The sequence below is a fragment of the Vombatus ursinus genome, unplaced genomic scaffold, assembly GCF_900497805.2.
Source record: "Vombatus ursinus unplaced genomic scaffold, bare-nosed wombat genome assembly UNPS02015184.1, whole genome shotgun sequence".
In the NCBI taxonomy this organism is placed as follows: domain Eukaryota; kingdom Metazoa; phylum Chordata; class Mammalia; order Diprotodontia; family Vombatidae; genus Vombatus; species Vombatus ursinus.
The window spans coordinates 895640-919486 of NW_020954962.1; the positions used below are offsets into that span (position 1 = coordinate 895640).

At 35.2% G+C, this 23847-nt stretch overlaps 1 protein-coding gene across 1 annotated transcript; it reads right to left on the bottom strand.

The window, feature by feature from the left end:
- Nucleotides 1-597: 597 nt before the first annotated feature.
- Nucleotides 598-23175, bottom strand: LOC114031605 (olfactory receptor 10AG1-like). Its single transcript, XM_027846738.1, has 3 exons — nucleotides 22235-23175; nucleotides 18577-18686; nucleotides 598-1016 (listed from the first exon to the last, which is right to left on the bottom strand). The coding sequence occupies exons 1-3, from the start codon at nucleotides 23161-23163 to the stop codon at nucleotides 598-600; spliced, it is 1458 nt and encodes a 485-aa protein (XP_027702539.1). The 5' UTR covers nucleotides 23164-23175.
- Nucleotides 23176-23847: the final 672 nt, after the last annotated feature.

Sequence of the window (23847 nt, forward strand, 5' to 3'; positions counted from 1 at the left end):
CATAGCTAACAAGTGTCTGAGGTCAGTTTTGAACTGAGGTTTTCCCAACTCTAGCCAAGGGTGGAGAACATGTGCATTGTAGATCACATTTGGTCCTCTAGGTCCTCAACTGTGACCCTTTGATTGGGTCCAAACTTCACAGAACAAATCCTCTTAATAAAAGGATTTGTTCTGTAAAATTTGGGCTCAGACTAAAGTCTGCATCCGAGGACCTAGATGGTCTCCAGGACTTAGGTCGCCCTCCCTGCAACTAAACCCAGCACTCTATCCACTGCACCACCTAACTGACCAATATTTAGCATAGTACCTTGCACAATAGCCACTTAATATAATCTATCCATGTATCTATCTTTTTCTATTATCATCATCACCATCAATATCATCACCAATATCTACTATAATGTATTTACTTATCATCTATCTTACACCAAAATGTTAATAGCATTTTGCTCCAATGACATCTTTGTTCCTTAATGTGTATATCACAGGGTTAAACATTGGTGTCACAATGGTGTAGAACAGGGAGAAAACTTTATCTAATCCTCCTGAGTGGTTGGACTTAGGACTGAAATGTACAATGAAACCAGACTCAAAGAATTAGATGACAACTATGAGGTGAGAAGAAAAAGTGGAGAACAGTCTGTGTCTTCCAGGGGCTGATGACAATTTCAGGATGGTCAAGATAATTTTTCCATAGGACTCAAGTATCAACAGAAAGGGAATCAATGCAAAGAGGACAGCATCAGCATAGACTGAGAGGTGATTTACAAATGTGTCCCCACAGGTCAGCTTCACCACTGGGGGCATGTGACAGAAAACATGAGTGAGCTTGTTAGAACCACAGAATTGTAGAGAAAATATCTGATAGGTCTGCCCTATCACCACTGGCATCCCAGTGACCCAGGAGCCAATGACCAGCTGGACACACACTTTGTGGTTCATGATGACTTGATAGTACAGAGACCTACAAATGGCCACGTAGCAGTCATATGCCGTCACAGCCAGCAGTAAACACTCTGTTACAACAAGAATAAGAAAGAAGCAAAGCTGATGGGCACAAGCCACTACAGAAATATATCTGTTCTATGTCAAAAGATTCATCAGCATTCTTGGGAGACTGACACATGTGTAACAAATTCCCACAAAGGAAAAATTTCCAAGAAAAAAAATACATAGGTGTTTGGAGAGCTGGATCAACCTTGGTTATGACAAAGATAAGGTCATTTCCTATCAAAATACTCATGTAGATGACTAACAAGACACCAAATAAAAATCCCTGGAGATTGGGAAGGTCAGAAAATACAAGAAGAATAAATTCCATAATGAGAATGAAATTTTGTTCCTGATATTATGTTCCTTTTTTCTCTTTTCCATATGTGAAAATAGTGAAGTCAGCACTGGTAAATCTTTTTTTCCTTTTTGGCATTTCATTTCCATCTCTAAAAAATGAATGGGTAGTATTACATTATAGAATCACAAAATCGAGTAGGGTGTTGAAAGGGATGTCAGTGGTTAACATTCTCAGCCTTTACAAAAAAGGAACCTCAACTGTACATACCTGACAAGTGCCCAATACAGTCTCTGAATGGACTGCTCCAAGGAATGGGAACCCAGCATCTCTTGAGGAAAGCTTATTTTTCCCATGAAATTTCTTCCCCATGCTCCTGATAATATCTTTAGAGCAAACAGAAAAAGTGTAATCCTTCTGCCTCATGTCAAATCTGTACCTCACTGATAAAAAGTATCTTTTCTTCCTTGAGTCATCACTAATCACTTTTGGTTTCAAATCTTAGCAATTAACAAAACTTTTTGGGAAATATCAAATATCTCATAAGATATTTGTGAAGATTTAAATATAAATTAAGATATACAATTGGATGGATCTATCATTGCCTAGCTGACCAGGAAATATTTATGTTTCCATGTTAAATTGGTAGTAGGTCTTCAGCTGTGTGATTCCCTAAAAGTCTCCCTTTAACTCTGGACTGTTTCAATTTTTATCAATGACTGGTTAAAGACATAGGTACTATGTTCAATAAATTTGCAAATGACATACACATGCATGAAGGTATAGGAGTATATCTGCATTGCATGTTTGCATATATGTATACATGTATGTATAACTACTAAAGTACACATTGTGCATATGTGTATTTATATAGTGTCACATATACAAACATAAGTATATGTGTGCCTGTCTATACATACACTTATGTATCTTTACAAGTACACCAATACCTATTTATACACAGATGCATGGGTATGCACATACCCATATGTGAATATGCATATGTTCAAGTATATTCCATATTCTAATTCACATTTCAGAGGTAGAAATAGGCATACTCTGTCAATGTGAATATTTCTCTTCAAAGCACAATTCAGGTTTCTCATGTTCTGTAACATTATAGCTTTTTCTGTTCATCCCAAATCCAGGCAGTCTCTTCTATGTTTGAATTTCTAGAAAACTTACATTCTATACTATTGATGTGAAATTTACTATGTAGCACCTTACAGCCTTAGTTGCCCAATTACATTTTTATATTTAATGTCAATAGTTAGATTATTAATACTTTGAAAGTGAGAATGCCATCTTAAATGTATGCCTTGCATAATGTCTGGCACAGAATAGGTGTTCAGTAGATGTTCATTGTTATAATGGACTGTTTTTAGGAAAAGATTTCTGGACCACTAGCTAGATTGTTATCCCAAATTTCATACTTTCCAATTGATGCTTAAATCTCTAAATTTTACATTAATTTATTTGTGTTAATTCATTATCTTTTTGATAAACTCTAGAAATAATAATAAATTAATTTGTAATAGGTCACTAATGCAGATAATTACTTATTATATGTTTTTCTAACTGGGTAGTTAGTAGAGCATTAATCACTGAGAGAATGGAAACTATTTGTATGGACATAATAGTAGTCATTTGTTAGGAGTGTAAGCTTATCTGAGACACTGGTAATGGAGGACTAGCCCAGGCAAATATAGAAAGGAGATATTACTATTTTTTTTAACATGCAGAGAGAGTTACCAAGAAGAGAATGGGAGTGTAGAAGGGAGATACTGACATCCTCAAAATGTGATACAATTTCATCCCAGCTCCTGACATATTTTCCTTCCTTTGGGATTATTTGATCACTGACTCTAGGTAATATCATCATCATATCAATATTTATAAATTTAATTAAATTCTTCTAACTCTCAGTACCAGATATATTTTTATGCACCAGTCACGAAGGAGGAAATGCAACATTGCTGGGTAGAAGGTAGGATGAATAGGAACTGAATTCTAATCTTGACATTGTATAAAGTAGCTTTGTGATACCAATTAAGTGATACTGATTTCTAGTGACTTAATTTACTTATATATAAAATGCAAACAATAGTAAATGCATAGATTTGCATAACACACATTAGGTTCATCTCTCACCTGAAAGAATTGATGTGAAAATAAATAAAAAGGCATAAACCTATATATAGTAGAATATATAACTATTTAATTAACTTTCATACAAAATCTTCATCTCCTTCAAGTACCATCTATTGAAATTTGAGGTGCTCTCTCTCTCTCTTTTTAAATCTGTATCAAGGTGATTGTTGTATAATTGAAGATGAGACATATATGAGAGATACAGAGGGGAGAATCAACAAAACTTAGCAATTTAGTGGATATAAAACGCAAAGAAACAACAAGAATGAATCCAATGTTCTAAATTTGACCAACATAAAGAATGGTTGTGTTTTTAATAGTGACTGACATCCAGTGAGTTGGTGACACTGCTTTCTCCCAACAATCTGTAATTGACTAATTTGTTAAATGTGTCATCTCTATGTTCAACTCTGATAAATTATTAAATCAAACTAAATCTGTAGAAATGTCTGCCAGGAATCACTTTTAAAACTGACATACAACCTTTTTTTTATGGTGTGTGTTTTAGTCTGTTCATTCAAGCAGTTGTGAATACCATTCCCAAGTCTTCAAAAATATTACATAAAAATATATGGGGAATTTTATTGAATTATTTTTTTCTAAAATTGAAGCCAATATTGTCTAAACTCAAGGACTTCTGTTTCCTTATCATCTGAACATCCCTGATAATGAAGGACATTAGTTTAGTGTAACAATGCTTCATCTTGATGAAGATTTTCTGACACTGTGATATTTATTCTCCCCATCATTATCATTTTATTTGTCCTCCTCATCTTTCTCATCTTCCTCATCCTTGTTCTCCTTTTCCTCCTCCAACTTTTCTTCTTTTTCTCTTCTTCCTCCTCCTCCTCCTCCCTTTTCTGCTTTCATATTCTTCTAGATAGAGAGCTAGAAAGGGACCTTAAAAGCCATTTATTCCACACATCTCATATTTCAGTTAGGTGAATTGAAATCCAGAGAATTTAAGTGACTTTACCAAGATCACACAGTGACAACTCAGGTCCTGTGATCACATTGTGAGCAGTGAAAGGGGGAGGATCATGCACAGTACTTCATGCCACAGCAATATAAGAAGATGCTGCAATGCATAAAAATGGACTGGGTTAAAGGTATGCTAAGTTGTTGTTCCAAAAGATTAATCAGTAAAATTATTAGAAATGTAATCAAGAATAGTAATTTACATGAAAATCCCATTTTACCATTCACAGGTGACACCATGGGTAGGGCACTGGGTCTGGAATCACAAAGACTTGAGTCTAAATCCAACCTCAGAAACTTATTGGCTGTATAACACTGAGTCAGACACCCTGTGTATCCGTTTCCTCACCTGTACAATGGGGATATAACAGCATCTACAGCATAGGGTTATTGTGAAGATCAAATGAAATAGTATTTGTAAATCTCTTAGTACAGTATCTTTCTCATAGTAAGAGCTCAAAAAATGTTTTTCCCTCTCCTTTTCCACCTTACTCTAAGGTGAGTGTTCATTTCCTTCTGATGTTCATTTTTTCTTGTTGGGGAAAAAAAGAATAAAACAAATTTCAGTTTATCATTTTTCTGTTGCAAATTATTATCATCTCATCTACCCATAATAGTGGGCCAATATTTTCCTTGATCTTTCTTAATATATCTCTTCCTCTGTCCCTTTGTATATTTATCACCTTACGCTAATTATTTATTATCTGTCTCTAGAGGCATTTGCGCTTTTAAAAATAGTAACCTACACTATTAAAAATAATTCCCTCCTATCCACCTCAAGCTCTTTTATCTTTTTATGATAAAAAAATCAGCTTTAAGGGTTTTCTTCTTCTATTCGACTGAATTTTCTTCTTGAATTTTAGACTACAGAATCCTCCAAATTATTCCCCTGAAGTCTTTGCCATCTATCTTCCCTTAAATTGAGAGTAGGCATGAATATTTGCCCAATTCATCCTTATAGCATATTATCTAAAATTTCAGAATCAATTGAAAGGGAAAGCAGCAGAGAGGTTTTCTGTTGGAAATTTGAGGAATGTGGAACCTTTTTTTTTTATGTTTCCCCAGTATCCATTTATATTTACTTCAAACACTTTAGGGAAAATTCACAGGGTTCATGATTTCCTTGCTTGTAGCCATAGTGAATTGTCAACCTTAAAGTTGGAATGTTTTGTCAAAAATATTTTCAAAACCTAGAAAATAATGAGGATCTCATTCTCCTCTTCAATGAAACAGGAAGTTTGAAGAAGAAAATGTGCCTGGTGTTGGTTGGTAATTACAGCATCCTTCAAATTTATGATTTTTTAACTCAGATATTTTACTCAAATATTTCCAAAGCACATACAAGATTTATATAATATTTGTCCTTTTCTTTTGCCACCTTTTATTTATGCCTCATTTAATTCTTTCACTCATTTTCTTTACCCATAATAAATATTATCACAATGACCCTTACATTAGGAAATGATTTCGTACTCCTCAGTGTTTTGTCCTGGACAAAATCTGATTTGTAAAGAGAACTATTAAATGTGAAAACTGTAAATGCCATCTCAGTCAAGAAGATCTCTTTCAGATCCAAGAGATTCATATCATTTATATTAAATTTCATATTTCTTTGGAACTCAAGTAGGATCATAGAATATTCAACTGTTAAGGAGAGTAGAGATTATTACAAGTAAACAACAGTAAGAAAGTATGTTTCAGAAAGTGTTTCAGAAACACTGAAATTGGAATAATAAAATAATGTTTTTACTTTTGTCAGATTAGAAATTTTCATTCAGCTGCTGCTTTCTTTGATGAATACATTTAAAATAATTTACATTTATATAGAATTTTGAGGTTTACAAACCTCATTAAATCCATTTCTCATTTGAATATCACAGTAATGTGGTAATGTGACTATTACAGGAATTACTCACACTTTTCAGATTAAGAAAGTGAAACTTTATAATTTATATGCCTTGTCAAATGTTACCCCACTCTTAAGTGGGGGATTCAAATCCAAGACTCAATTCCAACATCCACATTCGTTCCACTACACCATATTATTTTGTAGTTAAGCACAAAAACTTTCCAGTACATTCCACCAAACTGTGTGTCAGTGATTATCCACCTACCAAAATTTGTCTTTGAATTCAAAGGAGAACTCTTTAAATAGAGAGTATTCCACCCTTCCCTTACGTTCTGGGGATGAAGACTTTTACAGGTCAATTTTTACTGTTTTAAATGAGAAATAAGGTCTTGTTCTGAGTCTAGAGCTCAAAAATACCAATTATTAAGACATCTTCATGGATAGAGATAAATATTAAGGTTAGAGTTAGGGAAATATAGTTGGATTATTTTCTCTGTCTCATAGGGTATTTGCAAACTTGGCATGTCATTACACCTCAATCAGGTTCATTTTTTTCATCTGCAAAATAATGAAAAGATTATCGGTAGTGCCAGCCTCACAGGGTTATTGTCACAACAACAACAATAACAAAAAGAAACAAACAAAGTAGATTCGTAGTAATGAAGACCTGAGTTTCAGTCTCACCTTAGACACTTATCATTCTAAGCCTATGTTCCTTCATCTGAAAATGAGGGCATGCATCTCAACAACTTCTATGATTTTATCATGCTATGCAGGGTAAAATGTAGTTTCCATGTTAGTTTACACACAATTATAATAAAAAATTCTAATAAATGCAGTCATCTAACTAAGACTGTCTCCCTAGATTTTAAAAAGCTGTTATAGTGCATTAATAGGATTATATAATCATTGTTTTAGATCTGGAGGAAAGCTCAGAGATCATATTATCTAACATTCTCATTTTGTAGTTGAGGGCACTGGGCCCCAAAGAGTGCAAATGTTTTGAGTAAATTCACTCAGGTAATAAATGGTGTGAGGAAGATTTGGACAGAGGTGCTCTGACTCCAATTTCACTGCTCATTCAGGAAGTGTTGACTTTGGAATAACAGAACATGGACTTGTAAACCAGTTCTTCTGCTTATTATCTGCTTGACTTTGCAAAAAAGTTCTTCCCTTTTCTTAGCCTCAATTCATTTATCTCTGAAAATAGGAGATTGAATAATGTAATCTTTAAGGTCACCTAGACGTAAATAATATGATCTATATATAATTGATCAATGAATGATACAAATTTGGGCCCACAAGTTGAGAGTGGATGTTGCCAAATACTGATCAGCATTGCGACTTCTTGGTGCAATACTATATTGGAGACAGTTCAAACTAGTTTATGAAAGCTTATTTTTCACATTATAATGTGAGCATTTATGTCTCAAATTGGCAAATGCTACAAATTATATATTATTGCTTTGTTCAGATTGTCTAGATTTACAAAGTGATGGAGAATTTAATAATCCATGCAATAATAATGCTGCCTTTGTTTCCTCCTAGAATGAGGTTGTGAATCCCTCTTTCCTTCTCTAAGGTCTATTCAAGTTCTTTACTAAATTTAATAAATATAAGTTTAATTATATTATAAGTGACTGGCTTTAATTAGACCTCTCTACTTAAATATTGGAAATGGTATAATGTGCCTGGATCTGAAGTCAGAAGAAACAGAGCTTGCAAGTATAGGGATGCCCTCTTCTTCCCTGCTCATGTCGTCAGTTAGCAGTTTTCTTTAAACATTTCCTGAATTATTGATGGATGAAAAAAGCATTCAGTAAGTGTTTGCTATGTGCATATATAAATAGAAAAATAGACATTCTCTGCTATCAAGGAGCTCACATTCTAATTGGGGAAGTAGTATATAAAGAAAGAGGCAGGGTGGATGGTAGATCTGCTGGATCTTGATCACACAAAAGTGTTGATTAACTTTGAATTTATGCTGTATACTTATATATTAGATCATTATAATTAGTAACATCATTGCAGGTAGAAATTATTTTATTCTTTGTCCTCAAACCTCTAGTGTGTAGCACATTGTCTGGGATATCATAAACACTTATTTTATAAATGCTTGTTCCTTTTTTGCTTGACTGATTTATCAATGAGTAGATGGGTTATTTAGGTTTTATGGTCCAGTATTTCATGCCAACACATCCAGGTTGAAGTCGGTCATTATGTCATAGATGCCAGAACAGAAAGATTACTGAAACAATATTCATGCACCAATGGAGCAGAGATGAATTAATTTTTACACACTATTCCCCTTCCCACATATTTCCTACCAGCTGCACTCCTTTAGAATTCACCATCACACCCTACTGAATATCCTGATTGGAAATTTCACCATCCTACAAAGTCACATCACCCTTGATACTCACATCTCATTAGCACACTCTGCTGCTTTTCTTGGAGGGTGGCATAAAAAGTTGCTCCCCAAACCTCCATAGAAGGAGAGTTGTCCAGTTCAATCATTTTCTCATTTCCAACTTGGATGCACTCCTTTAAACTTCATCATGGTCCTGTGCCAAAAAACCCCATTTGAGCTTCCTTTTTGTGTGTTGACTTTTCCCATTCTCTGTTTCAAACTGTTGACAATGATGGTCACAACAATGTTGGCATGTAGTCCAGCATGGTACACAATCTTGGGCTCCTTCACATCAGCACAGTTCCCAATGGCACAGATATTACTGACTCCCTCCACCTGGAAGTGATTGTTAACCATAAGGCACCATTACCAGCCATTTGAACACCCAGGATACTGCTGTATGCAGAGGAGTTGATTTTAATGTCATTGCAGAAAATCACCAGGTTAGCCACCTACTCATTCTCTTTGTCTTCACTTGGATGATGTCATGATGCTCATTCAGAGGCAGCTCCTCCAGGTTACTCACTTGCTCACTGAGCAGTTCCAACCCTTTCTGGAGGAAAATCTCTTTCACTTCCTGTTGAACACAAGGAAGGAGCTCTGGGTACATGATATTATAATGTACTTGAGTATAGGGACTATTTTTCCTTTTCATATTTCTATCCCCAATGCTTAACAGTTCCTGATACATAGTAAGCACTTAATACATGTTTATTGATGGACACTACAACCCAGTGAAATGACTTTTAATATTATTGCTAACAAATGACAATCTTTCTGGCCTTTTCACTACTTCACCCCTATGAGTAGATTACCTTCCCTTCTACATTCTAGCTCTTAGAATTCAATTTCCTTCAAAGCTTAATTCAAATATCAGTTGCTCCATGAAACCTTTGCTGATCCCTTTGAATACAAGTATCTTCCACATAAGACAATATATTACAGTCTTATATAATATTTGCATGTGTACACGCCATCTCAGCCAGCTAGATTTCAAGCCTTCCTCAAAAGTAAAGACTTTTTAGCTTTTGTTTTTGCCTACACAGTATATAATCCAAAGAGAATGGTTATATAATTAGAAGATCTGAGTTTGAATACCCAGTATTCCAAAGCGTATTTATGTTCAATTTGCTGCATGAGTTCAGCTTTTTGGGATTTTAGTTAGTCAAAATGTATTTATTAAATTCCTATTTTTTGTCAGGTACTCCTATAAGTGTGGGGAATACTAAGAAAATTTAAAAAAAAATTTGCATTCAAGGAGCTCACAGTTTAAGAAGATGATATATGAATAATTATGTACATAGAAAAAATAGATAATCAATTGAAAACAATGTCATGGAGAACCCATTAAGGAGTACTAAGAAGGGCTTCCTGGAAAAACTTAAGACTTAAATAAGATTCTGTTCACTGATTGGCAAAAAATGCAAATATCATTTGATCAATGTTCTCTTCTTTTCTGTAACATTTATCTTTGGAATAAATCAGTAATTATAATTCCTCCCTGAGTCTTTGGAATAATTCACTGGAGGAATTTGAGCTGTGAAAAGGTAAAACAATAAAGTAACAAAAGATACCAAAGGAGATGGTTTTAAATCCCAGATCTCTCCACAAATAGTTGTATGGTCTTGGGGAATTTACATCAATCTTCTGGACCTTGTTTTGTTCTCTGAAGTTGGAGTTTTGAGTGACATTACCTCTGTAGTGCCTTCTACATCTAAATTCCATGATCTGTTGACTAGAGTAGTCTTTACATTCATCCAATTTGGATGTAGATTAATAGGGGCATTGGCATGTGTTTAACTATTACCTCTCAAAAATGTACACATGACACACATCATGTCCAAATTATTAACATTTTTCTATATTATTTTCATAAGAATAGACAATCTATAAAATAGAATATCTGCCCTTTAGGTTTTGTATTTTCCACTTTCCTAAGTACAAAAGTGAGTCTGAAAATTAAACAATTGGCTCTTATGAGCCATTTCTTTTTTTTTTTAGGATTGTAAATATATTACTCGAAATCTGATACATCCTTGGAATACAATACTCAGCATATGAACAATTGTTTTATTCCCATTTGGTTTTTATCGTTGTGCATGCAAAAAGATTGCTATATTTCAAGCTAAGGCTGATATGCTACATAACCTACAGGAACTTGGATGTGCAGTGAGAAATGTGGTACATTTCATAGGATAGATATGAATTTTCCATTTGTCTTGTATTGTTTTTTAATGGTAATTATTTATTTTTTTTTTTGTTTTCAACATTTACTTCCACAAGATTTTGAGTTCCAAATTTTCACCCCATCTCACCCTCCCCCCACCCCAAGATGGCATGCATTCTGAATATCCCTCCCCCTAGTCTGCCTTCCCTTCTATCCCACCCCCCTTCTCTTATCCCCTTCCCCTTCAATTTTCCTGTAGGACAGGATGGATTTCTGTACCCCATTTCCTGTATTTCTTATTTCCCAGTTGCATGTGAAAACATTTTTTTAAATATGTGTTTTTAAAACTTTGATTTTCAAATTTTCCACCTTCCTCCATCCCCACCCACCCTCATTCATAAGGCAAGCAACTAAATATAGGTTACATATTTGCAGTTATACAAAACAGTTCCATTGTAGACATGCTGTGAAAAACTAACTCTATTTCCCTTAATCCTATCCCACCTCCCCATTTATTCTATTTTCTTTTGACTCTGACCCTCCTCAGAAGTACTTGCTTCTGATTGCCCCCTTTCCCAGTCTACCCTCCTCTCTATCATCCCCCTACTCCCTTATCCCCTTACCCTCCCCCATTTTCCTGTAGGGTAAGACAGATTTCCATACTCAATTGCGTGTGTATGTTATTCCCTCCTTAAGTCAAATTCTATGAGAATAAGATCCACTCATTCCCTCTCACCTTCCTCCATTTCCCCTCCACTGTAAGAGCCTTTTCTTTCATATTTTTTTTTGTGAGATAATTTACTCCATTCTACCTCTCCCTTTCTCCTTCTCCCAGTATAATTCTCTCTCACCCTTTAATTTTATTCTCCAGATATGACCCCTTCATCTTCAACTTACCCTGTGGCTTCTATCTATCTATCTATCTATCTATCTATCTATCTATCTATCTATCTATCTATCTATCTATCTACCTATCTATCTATATCTATACATACCTACGTAATTTTTTCCCCTCCAACTACCCTAATACTGACACAGGTCTCATGAGGTTCAAATATCATCTTTCCATGCAGGAATGTAAAGAGTTCAACCATAATAAGTCTCTCATGATTTTCTCTTTCTTGTTTACCTCTTCATGTTCCACTTGAGTCTTGTATTTAAAAATCAAATTTTCTGTTCAGCTCTGGAATTTTCATCAAGAATGCCTGAAAGTCTTCTATTTCACTGAATGACCATATTTTCCCCTGCAGGATTATACTCAGTTTTGCTGGGTAGGTGATTCTTGGTTGTAATCTTATCTCCTTTGCCCTCTGGAATATTGTATTCCATGCCCTGAGGTCCCTTAATGTAGAAGCTGCTAAATCTTGTGTTATCCTGATTGTGTTTCCACAATACTTGAATTGTTTCTTTCTGGCTGCTTGTAATATTTTCTCCTTGACCTGGGAACTCTGGAATTTGGCAACAATATTCATGGGAATTTTCCTTTGGTGCTCTCTTTCAGGAGTTGATCAGTGGATTCTTTCAATTTCTGTTTTGCCCTCTGGTTCTAAAATATCAGGGCAGTTTTCCTTGATCATTTCTTGAAAGATAATGTCTAGGTTCTTTTTTTGATCATGGCTTTCAGATTGTCCAATAATTTTTAAATGATCTCTCCTGGATCTATTTCCCAGATCAGTAGTTTTTCCAATGAGATATTTCACATTGTTTTCTAATTTTTCATTTTTTTGGATTTGTTTTACAGTGTCTTGATTTCTCATAAAATCACTAACTTCCAATTGCTCTATTCTAATTTTTAAGGAAGTATTTTGTTTAGTAATGTTTTGGACTTCTTTTTCCATTTGGCCAATTTTGTTTTTTAGGGCATTCTTCTCCTCATTGGTTTTTTGGACCTCTTTTGCCATTTGGGTTAGGCTATTTTTTAAGGTGTTATTTTCTTCAGTATTTTTTTGGGGGTCTCCTTTAGCAAGCTGTTGACTTGTTTTTCATGATTTTATTGCAAAACTCTCAGTTTTTCCTCTAATTCTCTTACTTGCTTCTCAAAATCCCTTTTGAGCTCTTCCAAGGTCTGGAGGCTTTGGATGGAAGAGCTTTGGCTTTGTTATCTTTTTCTGTTTGTATGTTTTGATCTTCTTTGTCACCAAAGTAAGATAATGTAGTGTTACTCTTTTTGTGCTGCTTACTCATGATCACAACCAATTACTTGAATTTTAAACTCTTTGTTAAGATAAAAGTCTGTTTCCAATGTGGAGAATGCCACAAGCTTGAGGGGTTTGTACATCTGTTTTCAGAGATACTTCTAGGGAACTGAAAATTTTCAGTTCTTTCAAGGTGCTATGATAAGTGGCAAGGTGTTTTCTGTCCACTGCCACAACAAGCTTTACCACACCAGCACTCCTCCTCACCCCAGGACCTCCCCTCAGAACTGGAACACAGATCCAAGCACCAGCAAAGCAAGAGATTACTGCCTCAGCTCTGGAAAAGAGAATCCTGCAATCCCCCTCTGATCAACCACTTGATTCCCCCTCAGTCTTTGGGCTGAAAGCTCAGGAAATAACCGCACCTCCAGGAGTGGCTGAGACCTAGCTCTTCTCTCACTGCAGTCACAGACTTTTCCCACTGACCTTCTAAGTTGTCTGTGGTGTTCCTGGGTTGAGAAGTCTGGAAATTGCCACAGCTACCCATGATTCAGTCCTTTGAGGCCTGCTCCAGGGTTGCTGTGCCCTGTGAGCCCACGATGAACTGCGCTCCTCTCCCCAAATGGCACAATATACCTTTCCAATCAATCATCCAGGCTATCTTTGGCTGGAAATTTGTTTCACTCTGTCTTCTTGTGGGTTCCGCTGCTTTAGATTTTGTTTGGAGCCATTTTTTGTAGGTATTTGGAGGGGTTTGGGAGGAGAGGCTAAGCAAGTCACTGCTTTCCCTCTGCCATCTTGGCTCTGCCCCTGCATTTGTCCATCTTATGAGTCATTTAAGGAAGCTTTTAGAATATTCCTGGTTAGAAGTGTACTTTTTATGAAGATCTAATTCAATTAATCAATCAACACGTATTAAGTCCCTACTATATGTCAGGCATAGTGCTGTTTGTAGATACAAAAAGAGGCAAAAAAATAATTCCTTCCTTTAAAGAACTTACAAACAATTGTTGTTTGTCATTTTTCCTTGAAACAGAGCAAAATGGCATCATGATGTCAGTGGCAATGTGCAGTGCGTCTGGCTATGGCTGATCATACCAGTAGAGCTCAGAAGGCTCTACCACAGGTCAGGCACAAATAGTCTGTATGACCGTTTGGAAAGGAGATGTCTCAACATTTGTCCATCACATGTTTCTTTGGAGCTGGTGAAATTTTGTTTTGCTAATAGAGTAAATCTTTGTTAATGGAACATCTTCTTTGATGTGGGCATACCATGCTATATGATTCTATGACAGTGTCTCTCATTTCTCACCATTAATACCAAACTTCTTCAGACACCTTGAGAGTGTACTTGTATCACTCCTGCTGACCCCAACATGAATGCCTACTCTGTGTGAGTTTTCCCTAAAAGAGTTTTTTAGGTAAATGTACATTTGGCATATAAATAAAATGGTCAGCCCATAGGAATTGTGCTCTCTGCAATTTGGGTTTTTATGTTTGGCAGTTTAGTTTAAGAAAAACCTCAGTGTCTGCTACCTTATCTGGTAGGTGATCTTCAGAATTGTCTTAAAACAATTCAAATGGATATAGTTTATTTTTCTGGCATGGTGCTGGAAGACTTTCGAGGTTTCATAGGCACACAACGATGAGGTCAGCACAATGACTCTGTTGACCTTCAGCTTGGTAGGGAGCCTAATAGTTCTTCTTTTCCACAGATTCCTTCAAAGCCTCCCAAATGTTGAGTTAACTCCAGCAATGTGTGAGTCAACCTCATCATCTGTGTGTACATCCTGGAAGGTAAACTGACAAAGTAAGTGAACTTATCCACAACATTCAAAATTCCTCCATTTGATATAACCAATGGTTCCACATATGGTGTAAAGTTGGCTGGTGGAGAATGTCTGTTTTCTTGGTAGGACAAAATTATAACAAGCAGCAGAGAATTGGTCCATACTTTGTTGCATCTCAGCCTCAGAGGCTGTATTTCACAATCATCTTTGAACAAAAAAGTCATGTACCAACTCTACTTCCACTTTAATCTTGACTTGTAGTCTTTTCAAGTTAGATAATGTACCATCTGTGTGGTAGCTGACTTTGATGCCATTTTCATCCTCATTGAAGTCATCTGACAACATCACTGAAAACATAATGCTAAAAGTATGGATACAAGTATGCAACCCTTCTTCACTCCATTGACGACTGTTCAATTGTAAGAGCAGTGTCCATTATATAGAACCTATGCAATCATTCTGGTGTGGAAGTAACATACAATAGTGATGCACTTCTCTGGAAAACCAAATTTCTCCATGATCTTCCAGAAACTGTCACAACTCACAACATCAAGTTTGATTGACCAATTTTGTATACATACATCTGTTCTGCTTCTCACATTTCTCTTCGAGTTGTTGGGCAGCAAACATTATGTAAACAATTCCTGAGACTTTCTGAAGCCACATTGGCTTTTGGGTACATGATCATCTTCCAGGTGGTGGATCAATCAATTAAGGAGGACATGCTGGCAATGAATAAAAGAGAAGCAACCCCCCCACACACACACACTGTAGTTGTCACAGGAAAACCTATTTCCTTTTCCTTTATGTAGAAGGGCAATGGAGACATTTTGATCTACTGAGAGGTAACCTCCTCTTCCCATATAACCCAGAAGATTTCTATCAGCTTTTGTGTGATCAATTGACTCCTGCCTTGCAGATCTCTGTTGTAATGGAATCAGCCTAGGCACTTTGCCACACTAGAGATGCCTAATGACATTCAAAACCTGTTCTGCAGTTGGAAATTCATCAAGAAAGGGATTGAGTTCAACCTGAGGTATAGCTCAATAGCTTCAGCATTGGTTGATGACAGTCTGTTGAGAACACTACAGAAGGGTCCAGCCTATCTGACAGGATCTTGGCCTTCTCAGTGACATATGTGGCTTGATCAGCACCAAGTAGTTGAGCTGCATCAAAGGTTTTTGGCCCATAAATAGCCTTCAAGGAATTTTAAACATTCTTTGGATTCTTACTATCAGCATAAAACTGAATTTCATCTGCCTTCTTAATGAGCCAAGAATCCTGCATCTCTTTAAACTTTGCTTACAATCCAATGAGGAAGATAATGTGCATATATATATATATATATATATATATATATATATATATATACACATGTATGTATGTATGTATGCATATATATGTATGTATGTATATGAATAAGTTATACACATTATAAATGGGAAATAATTAACAGAGAGAAGACACTAGAATTAAGAGAAGTTGGAGGAGGCTTCTTATAAAAGGTGGTTTTAGTTGGTACTTAAAAGAAGGCAAGAGGTAAGTAAGTAGTTGGAGCAGAGGAAGGAAAGTGTTTCAAGAGCAAGAGACAGCCAGAAAAAATGCCTTTATCAAAGAGATGGAGTGTTTTGTTCATGAAAGAGTCAGGAGGCCAGTGCTAATCTATCAAAGAATATGTATTAGGGAGTAAAATATAAAAAAGGCTGGAAACACAAGAGGGTGTTAGGTTGTGAAGGACTTTGAAGCCAGACAGTATTTTGTATTTATTCCTGGAGGCAATAGGCAACCATTGGAGTCTTTTGGGGGGGGGCAGAGGGAGACATGAACTGATCTATGTTTTAGGATAATCACTTCAGTGGCTGAATGGAGAAGGAATTAGAATGGGGAGAGACTTGAGGCAGGCAGAGTAATCTATATCAACAATCCAGGTATGAGTTGAGGGCCAGTACTAGAGTGGTGGCAGTGTCAGAAGAGAGAATAGGACATATATGAGAGATGTTGCAAAAAGAAAATCAACAGGCCTTGACATTGGATTAAATATGAGGGGTGAGAGGTAGTGAAAATCCTAAGATGACTCAGGTTACAAGCCTGAGGGACTGGTAGGATGGTGTTGTTCTATACAGTAATACAAAAGGTAGAAGTGTGGTATTTGTCCCATAAATAGCCTTCAGGTCACTTTAAACATTCTTTGGATTCTTACTATCAACATAAAACTGAATTTCATCTACTTTCTTGCTGAATCAAGAATCCTGCATCTCTTCAAACTTTGCTTACAATCCAATGAGGAAGATATTATGCATATATACATATATATATGAAATAATATGCATATATGTATATATATGAAAAAGTTATACACATTTTAAATGTGAAATAATTAACAGAGAGAAGACTCTAGAATTAAGAGAAGTTGGAGGAGTCTTCTTGTAGAAGCTGGTTTTAGTTGGTATTTAAAAGAAGTCAAGGACGTAAGTAGTTGGAGCAGAGGAAGGAAAGAGTTTCAAGTACAAGAGATAGGTAGAAAAAATGCCTTTATTAAAGAGATGGAGTGTTTTGTTCATGAAAGACTCAGAAGGCCAGTGCTACTGTATCAAAGAATATGTATTAGGGAGTAAAGTATAAAAAAGACTGGAAAAACAGGAGGGTGTTAGGTTATAAAGAATTTTGAAGCCAAACATTATTTTGTATTCATTCCTGGAGGCATTAGGAAACCATTGGAGGTTTTGGGGGGGCAGAGGGAGACATGAACTGACCTATGCTTTAGGAAAATCACTTTAGTGGCTGAATGGAGGATGAATCAGAATGAGGAGAGACATGAGGCAGGCAGAGTAGTCTATTTAAAAAATCCAGGTATGAGCTGAGGGTCAACATTATAGTGGTGACAGCATCAGAAGAGAGAAAAGGCATATATGAGAGATTTTGGGAGGAGAAAATCAACAGGCCTTGACAATGGATTAAATATGAGGGGTGAGATGTAGTGAAAATGCTAAGATGATTCTTAGGTTACAAGCCTGAGGGACTGGTAGGATGGTGTTGTCCTCTACAGTAATAGGATGTGTGGGGGGTTATGGGAAAGGATAATGAGTTCTATTTTGGACATAGTGAGTTTAAGATGTCTTCTGGACAACCAATTAGAAATGTTTGAAAGGCTATTGCAGGTATGAGATTTGAGGTTAGCAGAGAGTTTGGGGCAGGCAGGTGTATTTGAGAATCATGAGCACAGAGATAGCAATTAAATACATCACAGCTGATGAGATCATAGAGTGAAGTAGTAGGAGAAGAGAAGTTGACCTAAAACAAGATAATGAGGGATACCTACACTTAGAAGACATGATCTGGAAAAGGATACAGCAAAAGATATAGAGAAAAAGCAGTCAGATAGTTAGAGGAGAAGCAGGAGGGAGTGATATCCGAAAAATCTAGAGGGATGAGAATATCAAGGAAAAGACAGTGATCAGTTGCATCAAAGTCTGCAAAGATGTTAAAGAGAATGAGGTTTGAGAATGGGTCACTGGATTTGGCAACTAAGGGAACATTAGTAGCTTTTTAGAGAGCAGTTGTGGTCGGGTGTCAGGGTGGAGTGGGAATGAAATGTGCAATTGGGTAGTAGGGGGTGTGGAATGGAATTTGGATGACATACAGGAGGTCAGAGTCCATGGTATGTGAAGGTCATGACCAAGTGTGAGAATGTTCATTACTGAGTGGAGGTCATCACTCTTCTACCATCAAAGTACAGGTACAGCAGGAGATGAGAAACTTGAAGTCAAAGGGAGGATGTTCTTTACACCAGAGAGTCTCGACATCTCACCTGGGAGTTCGGACTGGCAGCTGGAGATGGAAGTTGCTTGTGGGCTAGTGCCATTGGGTGGAAGTGGTTGTTTTGAGGTAAATGGAAGACCCAGAGTGACCCCTAGCAACCTTTCCTAAGGCAATACGCTGTCACCAGCAAGAAGTCAAAGGCATGATGTACTTCATTTTTACTTCAATTCTAGTCATGAACCTTGGATTTTAGTTCACAAGCTTTTGTAAAATATCTCCATCTAGATGTCAATATAGCTGTATCCATTTATTAATAGATTCATATTCTATCTATCTATCTATCTCTATCTATCTATCTATCTATCTATCTATCTATCTATCTATCTATCTATCTATCCATCTATTTATCTAGCTATCTATCTGGTCAACACTAGGCTTATACATATTGTCAGCATCAGAAGTTATTAGTCATATCAAATCTATGTTGTACCTAAAGTCTGAGGAAATAAGACTTTAAAGAGTCAGATGATCTTCTTTCCTATCATAGTCATGATGTAAAATCATAAAACAATTTTAATTATGCATTCACTGCTATATTTCTCTTTTTGTTCGAAGGATGGAGTGAGGTGTCCTAGCAAAGAATTTATTATTTTTATACGTGTCACTGAGTTTTGCTTTGTTTTGCTTTGTTCATTTCATTTTAACATACAGTGTGTTAAAGTATAGAAACAACTTTATGGCATGCAGGGTAAACACACACATATAGATATAGATATAGATATAGATATAGATATAGATATAGATATTAAATTATGACAACAACATCACTTTGCAAGAGAGGTATCTAATGACAGTCTTTGAGCTATATTAGGCAAGTCCTTTCTGTGAGTGAGGTCAAGGGTTGCTGTGCTTTACAATTTGTATGAGTGGTCTGGTCTGAACAAATCAGAAGAGTTTAATAAGTCCAAACTAGTTTGCCTCTGCAGGTGAAAGCAAAGGACATCACCATCTTACGTTCAAGGAGCTTATAAATATGATCTAAAAATATCATCCAATCATTTCTCAATACATCTGTCATTTGCTAACCCATTCCCCATATCTTCAAAATGTTATGAAATAGTTTATCCAGTGCTTTGTTAAATACAAGATATATACACCAGTTTTCTGTATTCTTCCTCTATTTTTCAATATGTCAACTAATTCTATTTTCAAACAAAAAAAGGCTTTGACTACCTAAATTTCTGAATACATATTTCCTTCATTATTTATCTTTTCTAATCTAATAATATTTTAGGGATTTTTGAGTACTATTGAGTACTACTTTAAAGGTATGTCCAAAATTCTTGTATTTTGTTTTGTCAGCTTATTTTTTTTCTATTACTTCTTGGGATTTTATTTTCCTGATTTCAGAAAATATTATACACTGGCTCATTTTTGTCCTATTTATTGTGTAATTTAATAATTCTTAAATTCTCTATCTTTTATCTTCTTTTCAATTCACAATTTTGTGCCTGAAATGACATTCATTATGTTATTTTTCCTGTATTTGTCTTTATTGGTAATGTATCTTAGTTTCTCACAAATCCAGTTGCTTATCTTTTCCCCATTATATTTTGGAAGGAGTTTATTATTTTCATAAAATTTTGTAACTTTCATACAAAATATTTAATTCATCTTTCCAGTATTTCATCCAAAGCTTCATTTACTTTTCTAATTTGTTCTTCTAGTATTCATATTTTATTCATAAAATCATTTGATTTTTTCTTAAAACTTTTGTTTCACTTGAAATTTTGAAATTAAGTTTTAAATATAAATTAAATTATAATTAATATGATTTAAATTAAAATTTTCTCAAAATTTGAATTGCCTTAAATTTATATTTTATTAAAATATATTTTAATTCAAAATTTCTCAACTAATAATATTTTCCCTCTCATCTTATCAACACTCCTGACATTGAAAACAAAAGAATTTTTTAAAATTGCTATAGTGAATCAAAACAATTGCCTATATTGTCATTTATCCAAAATCTTTTGTCTCTGCACATTTTATGGGTAACCATTCCTGTTCCCTTTTATTAAGAATTGATTATACATTTCAAAAATATTGGTTGTTTTTTACAGTGTTGTTATATTTTAATTTTTGTTTCAAAAATGTTTTTGCTTGTGTCATTTATTCTAGGAAATTTATTTGAACTTGAGGTCAACATTTCTTTTCCTCTTAGGGCTTTACTTAATGTATTTTAATGTCACTTTCTTCTGTTTTTATTTTCCTTTGGGGATCAGTGAGATAAGTCCTAGGTCATGCAAGTTTTGTCTTTTTTTAGAAATTTTTTAGTCAACTCATTTTTCAAGAATGTCTTCTATATTTTTACTTTTTATCTGGGTCAGGCTCTGCATACTTTCGGAAAGAATACTTGCTGTTGTTGTTTTGTTTGTTTGTTTGTTTTGGTTTTTGTTTTTCTTATTTTTTATTCTCGGGGTTCTGGTTTTTTTCAAGATTTTCAGGGGGTGGATTAAGCTTGGAATTTGCAAACTTTCAGCGTAGTCTAGCTCCTGAATGCTATGATCAAAGAAAAACTGTGCTAAAGGCCTTTCTGTTCTGACATTTGCAAACTTCTGACCAAGGTTTAGATCATCTTGCGCCAATATTATATTTATTAAATACACACACACACACACACACACACACACACACACACACAGAGCAATTTGACCAAAACAAAGATAGAAAAGACACTTTTCCATAACCTACTGTTTAGAAAAACAATATATTTTCCCTTCTCAGTGTTTTAGCTAAAAAGTAAACAAACAGATGTGCAGTGGTTCATTTGAATAATATTGACAAAATGATTCAATTTATCGGTGAATCTTGTGAGCACTGCAATGAAATGAGATAAAGTTCCTAGTTCCCAAATCCAGCTATGTGTACCCCCCAATATAAGGACAACAATAAAAGAGGTCACATTTATTAGTGAATGAGTATATCTCCAATGAACAAGGAAGTTAGTGCAATGCAAACTAATCACACATCCCATAGCTTAATTAACCACAGTCAACATTTCAGGTTAAAGAAAACTGATAATATTCTCATTTCAATCTAGAAACATTAAGTAAAATATGTAGATAGGACAGGAAGCTTTCTGACATACTTAAGTAAAATCTCTCAATAGCCTCAGCTTGTAGTTGTAATCATTGTCCTTGAAGATATTTTTATTGTCATCATATAAGTTCCTGTTATAGATACTTCATGAATTTGGTCTGGATTATTGAGGTAGTGGTGTCAGGGTGACCTGACACTCTTTTTTGGAAGCATTCAGGATTAAGTGAGTTGCCCAGAGTCATACAGCTGATAAGTGTTTGAGGCTGCATTTGAACTTAGGTCCCCCTGATTCCAAGGCTGGTGTTGAATCCAATGCATCAGTTTGCTTCCATAACCTCACACTTTTGGTGGAAAGGTAGCCCATAATTAATATTGTGTGAAAACAACAACCACAATGACAACAAAAATAAGTTTGTTCTCTGATTACACATAAAAACAATATGTTATATCATGGAGGGATTGAGAAAAGGAATGCCAAATGATTTAATATAACAAAGAGAAAACGTTAAGAGTTTGAAAGGCATATAGAAGAGAAAAAAGGAAGAAAAACTTGTGAAATACCTCAGGATACAATAATATGCAAGTTAAATTATTTTATTCTTTACCCTATACATTTAGAAAATAGTTTTCTCATTGCCTCAATGAAGTCCTTGTTCCTCAGAGTATATATCATAGGATTAACCACTGGGGTCACAGTGATATAGAATAGGGAGAAGATCTTATCTGTTCTGCCTGAGTAACTGGACTTGGATTGCAGATATGCAATGGAACCCGAACCGTAGAATAAGCATACGACAATAAGATGAGAAGAGCAAGTAGAGAAGGCTTTGGATCTGCCAGTGGTTGATGGGAGCTTCAAAATAGTGCTGAGGATTCTGATGTAAGAGAAGAGTATCAATAGAAAGGGAATCAAAGCAAACAGGAAACAATCAATATAAATAAAGAATTCATTCCCAGAAGTGTCTCCACATGCCAACTTCAATAGTGGGGGCATGTCACAGAAAACATGATTGAGTTTGTTAGAACCACAGAAGGGTACAGAGAAAACCTGGTATGTCTGCCCTATGAAGACTGGAATTCCAGTGACCCAGGAGCCAATCACCATCTGGACACACATCTTGCGGTTCATGATTAGAGGATAAGAGAGGGGCTTACAGATTGCCACATAGCGATCATAGGCCATCACTGCCAGGAGGAAGCTCTCTGTGGCTGCCAGAATAAGGAAGAAACACAGTTGCACAGCACATGACAGTAAAGAAATATTTCTTTTCTGTCTCCAAAGATTCATAAGCATTCTGGGTAGAGTGACTGATGTGTAACAAATTTCCACAAAGGAGAAGTTCCCAAGGAAGTAATACATGGGTATTTGGAGAGCAGGTTCCATATTGGTGATTACAATGATGAGACCATTTCCTAACAGGATACTTATATAAATGACTAAAAAAGTAATAAAAAGAAGCCCTTGAAAGTTGGGAAGTTCAGAAAATCCTAAGAGAATAAATTCTTCCATGACAGTAAGATTTTTGTCTGTCATTTTTTCTGTATATTATAACTTTGAAATTAGTAATTCATAATAGGAAAGTTGTTTGTTTCTCACTAGGACATGGTTTCTGAAAAGAAAAGTAGACAGGTTAGATTAGATAATGACTAAGATAACTTTAAGATTATTATTTTTCTAAATATTCAATTTGGACATTTTATGTTATGAAATCATAAATATATATTACATGCTAGATTGTACTTTTTGTCCTATATTTGAAATAATATTTTTTTTCAAAATCCTGGTTTTCTGTACTGATGATCTATGATATATATTTAAAGATTTTTAATTTGTGGAACATGTTATATTCAATGTTAAATATCCCTTCTAAATTCTCTTTTTCATATTTTGAGTTATGAGATCATTTCTAGCTCTAAAAATCCTGACTGTATCATTGCAGTCAATATTATTGAGGAAGTACAAAACCAACCCCTACTTCAAAAATTCATTTTGCTTGTTCTAGCCTCAATAAGGAACCTTAGAAGTTAGAATTGATGTAGAAAGCATAATTTATTGATACTACAAAAAAGATTTTGATGTCAAATATTTTTAAATGAAAACATAAACATCAGTGAATGACATAATTTTCTACTCAATTCATTCTATTCTTTCTTCATTTGTACATTCAGATCTGGTTAGGCAGATACTTTTGGTTCTGACCTGATAATCTATGTCCAG